General features: G+C 34.3%; 1 protein-coding gene across 1 annotated transcript in view; it reads right to left on the bottom strand.

Annotated features, from left to right (window-relative positions):
- LOC144958872 (uncharacterized) overlaps window positions 1-6,582 on the bottom strand; it is a 23,341-nt gene extending 16,759 nt beyond the window's left edge. The window contains exons 1-3 of the mRNA XM_078891127.1: window positions 6,288-6,582; window positions 4,109-4,408; window positions 1,060-1,401 (exon numbers count right to left, since the gene is read on the bottom strand). Of these exons, the coding sequence (XP_078747253.1) occupies window positions 1,060-1,401; window positions 4,109-4,397 (631 nt within the window). The 5' untranslated portion in view covers window positions 4,398-4,408; window positions 6,288-6,582. The remainder of the gene's footprint in view (window positions 1-1,059; window positions 1,402-4,108; window positions 4,409-6,287) is intronic.
- Between the last annotated feature and the right edge of the window lie 226 nt (window positions 6,583-6,808).

Below are 6,808 nucleotides of genomic sequence, written 5' to 3' on the forward strand. Positions count from 1 at the left end.
TTGTCGTTAGTAGTGCTCATGGAAACAAGTTATTTCATTGGTTGAACTATTGAATATAAGTCACGATTTGTTTTCTTTTGTGGCCAAAGACTGGCATTTGACGTCATTTTTTTGGTCAGTGTCAGGCTATAAGTTAACGATGGCGACGGTAAAAGTAACCCCGGGTACACTACGGATTTAGTCGGTGTTAGGGTTGAGTGAGTTAAATAATACCAGGCAGAGCAGGAAGAAACAAATCAGGGAGCTGACACTGGTGAAAGATTTTCTGAAATGGTTTGCAAAAAAAAAAAAAAAAAAAAAAAAAAAAAAGGGGGGGGGGGGGGGGGGGGGGGGGGGTTGGGAGGAGGGGAGTGACCGAGTGGTTACGGCACCGCACTATGACCCGGAAGGTCCTGGTTCAAGCTCAGCCCTGCTTCATGCACTTTCGCTTTTTTTTTTTTTTTAATTTGGCAAGATTATCAGACCTGTTTAGTAATACGAATATTCACTGTGACAACTTGGGTGATTCCTGTTGACACCAGACACCGTGTTTGATGAATTGTCTAAATTCGTTCGTGGATCGCCTAGGCTACGATATCTCACTGTGACAATAAGGGCGATTCCTGTTGACATCAGAGTTATTGTTTGATGGATTATCTATATTCCTTCGTGGAATGCCTAGGTGACGGTATCTCACTGTGACTACATAGATGATTCCTGTTGACTCCAAACATCGTGTTTGATGAATTGTCTATATTCCTTCGTGAATGTCATTTATTGTGTTGGTATATACAGGAGACAGCTGGCGCCTGAGTAATTCCTGTCTTCTTTTGGAATAGACCCTAAAGACAAATTTCCCCGAGGGGATGAATATAGGGAATATTATTTTATTTTATTTTATTAGGCATGGGGTTCTCGGTCATCAGTAGTTTTGAGAACTTTGAGAATTTTTTGAACTTAAAATCACTTGTATTCCATCTATGTCTAAACTGAACATTTGATAAATAACATAAAAATTCTGCCGAATGATGGTCGGACATCTGGTAATGGTTAATATAATATTTTTCTAAAACAACTTACCTTTCTTCGGTGGAGGTGTCGTTGTCTTTGTTGTTGTGGGTGTTGTTGTGGTTGTTGTTGTGGGTGTTGTTGTGGGTGTTGTTGTGGGTGTTGTCGTTGTTGTTGTTGTGGGTGTTGTTGTGGTTGTTGTTGTTGTTGTTGTGGGTGTTGTTGTGGGTGTTGTTGTGGGTGCTGTTGTGGGTGTTGTTGTGGGTGTTGTTGTTGTTGTTGTGGGTGTTGTTGTGGTTGTGGTTGTTGTTGTTGTTGTGGGTGCTGGTTTAGGTGTTGGTCTAGGCCTAATCGGAGGATTAAAGCCACAGTAGCAGGAAATTCCAAGAGGACACATGCAATATGTGGTATAGGCTGTAGACAGGAAACGTAAGTTAGAGGTTAAATGGATGTGAACCGGGGGAATTGGAGGGGTGTGGGGGATATGATGTTGTTATAATAATATAATAATAATAATAATAAAATAATAATAATAATAATAATAATAATTAATAATAAATAATAAATAATGATAATAATGATAATAATAATAATATAATAATAATAATAATAATAATAATAATAATAATAATAATAATAATAATAATAATAATAATAAATAATAATAATAATAATAATAATAATAATAATAATAATAATAATAATAATAATAATAATAATATAATAATAATAATAATAATAAATAATAATAATAATAATAATAATAATAATAATAATAATAATAATAATAATAATAATAATAATAATAATAATAATAATAATACAATAATAATAATACGAATAATAATAATAATAATAATAATAATAATAATAATAATAATAATAATAATAATAATAATAATAATAATAATAATAATAATAATAATAATAATAATAATAATAATAACTAATAATGATAACAATGTATAATTTCTTTAGGTCCTCTTTCCACCTGAAGTGCTTGGAAGCGCTTATACAAAGACAGAAATATATATATATATATATATATATATATATATATATATATATATATATATATATCACTCAATAAAATCAATAAAAATCAATCACATAAAACTGAAAGGAAGTACTCTGTCTTCGAATAGGCTTTAAAAAAGGACAGGGAATTTCGGTGTCTGGTGTCTGCTGAAAGAGTGTTCCACACAGAGGGAGCAGAATGTTCGAAAACACGTCGTGAAAAGTCCGACTTAGGAATCAAGCGGTTCAAGTACAGGGAAGTAGATGAGATGGAGAGAGCGGTTCAGATTGTATATAGAATGAAGAGATCGAAGAGTTGGGATCGCAGTCCCATGGATGCACTTAACCCTCTCCTTACCACCCATAGGAAAATCGCCACATTCGTTACGATGCAACCAACATTTTTCTTATTCAAATTCATTTTGTACATCATAAAATTTAAAGAATATGAACAATGTGTTAATAGAGCATGTTTTGCTAAAGAAATATGTATGGCAAGAACATACTGCTGTTATGTCCGAGTGATAAAAAATCTATTTTTGTGTTAGTTGGGTGTGAAGTTTTGGGGAAAATCCTGAAAATGGCTGGTAAGGAGAGGGTTAAAACAGTAATAGGTAAGTTTGTAAGCAATCCGCTTCTCCACGGGAAGCCAATGCGACGATTGCAAGACTGGAGTGATGTGATCTGACTTTTGTTGATGTTTGGTAATAATACGAGCAGCATTATTATTTTGTAGTAGCAGCAGTCTTGCAATAGAGCTTTTGGCAACCCGTAGACGAGGGAGTTGCAATAGTCAAGTCTAGTCGCAGTCACTCTACAAAATATTAATCCTGCCTTCTCTTCGTCATTGTTTTTTTTATACAGTCGGACCATAGCCATCGTAAATATATAGCCTGACACTAGAACCCACTAGGACTTATTGTTTGACGGCATTTTTATGTTTGTGCAGCGTCCAGTGAGTTGTTAGTGGAGATCAAGGAAACAAGTTGGACTGTTGACAACAACTCACGATTTGTTTTCCTATGTGGCCAAAGACTTGTCTTTTGGCGTCATTTTTTGGTCATGTCAGGCTATAAGTTAACGATGACTACGGTCGGACATAGTCACGCTGATCTATGGAGTCACCACTTTCGACCTAGCTGCTCGTCCCTTTCGCAGTGCACTTCAGTTGTGCGTTGCAGTATATATTCAGCCTAACCCTAAATTAATTATCCAAAAATGATTTAAAGGTTATTGGGAAAAAGTTACAAGTGGGTTGTAATCAATAGCTCAGTCAATGAAATCAATTGTTTCTTTGAGCACTTCTAACAACAACTCACTTTTCAGTTTCGTTTGGTGATAGTCATCTTCTTTTGTGACGCAATGTTTTGGTCGTTGTCAGCCTCTAGTTTACGATGGTGACGATCCATCCTCAGCCATCGTTAATTTATAGCTTGATACTGGGGCCAACAAGGACTTATATTTTAACGTGATTTTTTTTTGGTTTGTGCAGTGTCTAGTCAGATGTAGTTAGTAGAGCTCAAAGAGATAGGTGATTCCACTGGTTAAGGTACTGAATCAATCTGACAATTTATTTTCTTTTGTGGCCAAAGACTTGTCTTTTGACGCACTTTTTTAGGTCAGCGTCAGGCCGTAGCCATCATTAACTAATAATCCGACATTGACGATTCTAGTGTCAGGCTATAATTGAACGATTGCTTCGGTAGAACGCAACAGGGCTTAACTATTGACGTCATTTTTAGGTTTGTGCAGTGCCAAGTGAATTGTCATTAGTTGTGCTCAAGGAAACAAGTAATCCCATTGGTTGAACTATTGAATACAACGCACGATTTGTTTTCTCTTGTAGGGAAAGACTTGTCTTTTAACGTTATTTTTTGGTCAGTGTCAGACTATAAGTTTACGCACGATGGATACGTCAGGCTATAAGTGAACGATGACTACGGTCCAATTTCCCCGGACAAAAGAACTGTTTTGAAACGAGGGGTCAAAGCTTTGGATTTAAAACTACTTTTTGTCATCTTGCACATCCCTATACAAAAAATCTATAAAAAAAAATCCAACAAAACGGTATGGAACTATTAATCACATAATAACAAATACTCACTGTTGTAATAGTAAGAGTAATAATTGTACTGACAGCATTTGCCTCCACTCACAAGCGATCGAGTACCGCAGCAAGTGTTATAACTCGTCTGGGCATAGTAGTTGCTACGTTGTGAAGCAGTGCAGGTTGGGACTCTCTGGAGATCGTAGCAGACATACCGTCCTTGTAAGTAATCGTAGTAACAGGACCGCAAACCATCACATCTGTCCAAGCTTGTCAATACTATCACTACTGATAAAAGCAGCCAAGCTGTTTGGGAATCGATTTTGTTTTTGATTCCTGTCTCCATGTCTAAAGTTGCTGGAGAAAGAAATCATGAAATAGTTTAGATGAGAGTATGACATTTAGATGTTAATGTTGGTGGTTTTGATAATGACGACGATGAAAATTGAAATGTTGAAATATGTGCCACAGCTGTCAATCTGGTATAATGTCGGAATGGGTCAGATGAAGGATACCTCTTTTGGATCTATCTTCAGCTTTTGACAGCATAGATCATGGCATTCTCTTGTATAGATTGTACACGACTTTTGAAATTGTGGGAAATAGCCTTGACTGGCTGATTTTGTAGTTAAGTAATAGAAAGCAAGTAGTACAATTAGATAAAGCAAAGTATTATGAATATTCTTTAAAATTTGGTGTACCTCAAGGATCAGTCCTTGATCCTGTGCTCTTTACAATGTACATTCAGCCACTGTCTGAAATTTTGGTAATATTATTATTGATATATTAATATTAATAATAATATAATAATAATAATAATAATAATAATAATAATAATAATAATAATAATAATAATAATAATAATAATAATAATAATAATAATAATAATAATAATAATAATAATAATGATAATAATAATAAAAGATTACGTTTGAGCGCCAACATTGGTGAAATTGTCACTGCATTATGTCCCATTATGCGGCTACGTGGCTCAGCGGTAAGACTCTCACGGTCTGAGCAGAGGACCCAGGGTTCGTGTCTCGCTCTTAGCGGCGAATGGCTGGCTGACTCCTAGCAAAAATCTCTTTACAATTACATTCTTTCACCAATTTCATTCAGTGTGAAATGAATACCTGGCATTTACCGACTTTCTTTCTCTCTCTATTTGAAAAATTGTAATCGCATAGCAGATGTCACGTCATGTCTTGTCCTACAGTATGGAAGCCATTATAAAGCACCTTGGACACATTAATCCTCTCCTTACCGATCATTTTCAGTATTTTTCCAAAATGGCAGGCTTAATCAGTAGAAAAAATGATTTTTAAAAACTCAAACAATCTCATCTCTCTACAAAACAACTTTATGTTCTTATTTATTAAACAAATATCATTCTTCAAAGTTTGTGATGTACAAAATAAATCTGAATAAGAAAAATGAATTTTGTGTCGTAACAAATGTGACGATTTTGCTGTATGTGGTACGGAGAGGGTAAAGTGGTTATTGCGCTTTATAAATACGCAAAGTTTTAAGAAAAATTGCTAACATAAATTTATAATTTATAGTCAAATAAAGGTAGTAAAATGTAAAATGTACAAAAGATAGTAAACGACGTTTCAGCCTTTGGCCTTCTTCAGGTAATGAAGAAAAGGAAATATTATGCTATAATGCCAATATAATATAACATATGTTACTATACAGTGAATGACCTAATCAGTCTGGTGGTGAGATATTGCCAAGTTTAGTTAGAAGGTCAATTTTTATCCGAAATGAGTTCTTTTCATAAATGATTCAATCAACCCTTTTTGTACATCTTCAGGAAGTATCAAAGCTTAATTTCACTTCTAAATAATTTTTACAGCCAGGCAAGTTGAAAAAAATATGAAATTTGAAAAAAGTTGCTGGATACCTTTCCCATACATCTGACCATAACTTCTTGAAAAATCACCCGATTTACTTCAAATAAAGATTAAAATGGTAAATGGTCTGGTGAGCATATTTTTTCAGAAAATGCAAAAAATAAAAATATGCAAATCCCAAATTTATTATTACGTACTGGACATTTTTCTTTTTTTTTTTTTGTTTACCAGAAGAAGGCGAAAGGCGAAAACGTCGTTTATGTACTTTGTTTCGTATCTTCTATAAGAGTAATTTTTACTCCATTTATTTTACTGTACATTTTATGGACTCATAAAGGCACCTTTAGATTTGGGTATTTCTATTATTTATGATATCTTACCTATGTCGAATAATTTACAAAACTCCAAAATGTCATCTCAAATAACTGTTGTATCTGGCTGTCGAAGACGGTACTGATTGAAAGACTAAACTTTCTGGTTGTTTGACACGCTTTTAGAGTGTTTATGTAACCAGTCAAGTGGTGTGATATGCTGAAATAATACGTATTCAAAAATTTGGCCAGAAAACTTGTCATTCAAATATCGTTAGATTTATATGACTCCCATCTTTGCAAAATCTCTCAAACGTGTGACGATCCCGAAGACCCAGGTTTGAGATGTTTTTGCCAGGATAATTGTCATTTAACTCGGTCGATATTTGAGGATCGGGTTTTCTGGCCAAATTTTTAAATACGTGCCGTTTCCAGAGTAAGGTAGTAAAATAGTTAAATGTGTAAACACTCAAAATCTGCTTTGTCTCACGGAATTTTTGTGTTCTGTCTAAAATTGCCTTCAATACGATATCGAATTATAAATCCTTGTATTTATTGTTGTAGTCACGTGTCGCTACTGTTTTAGTTTA

The sequence above is a fragment of the Berghia stephanieae genome, chromosome 13 (assembly GCF_034508935.2).
Source record: "Berghia stephanieae isolate SIO BIC M18660-M18661 chromosome 13, UCSD_Bste_1.3, whole genome shotgun sequence".
Classification (NCBI taxonomy): domain Eukaryota; kingdom Metazoa; phylum Mollusca; class Gastropoda; order Nudibranchia; family Aeolidiidae; genus Berghia; species Berghia stephanieae.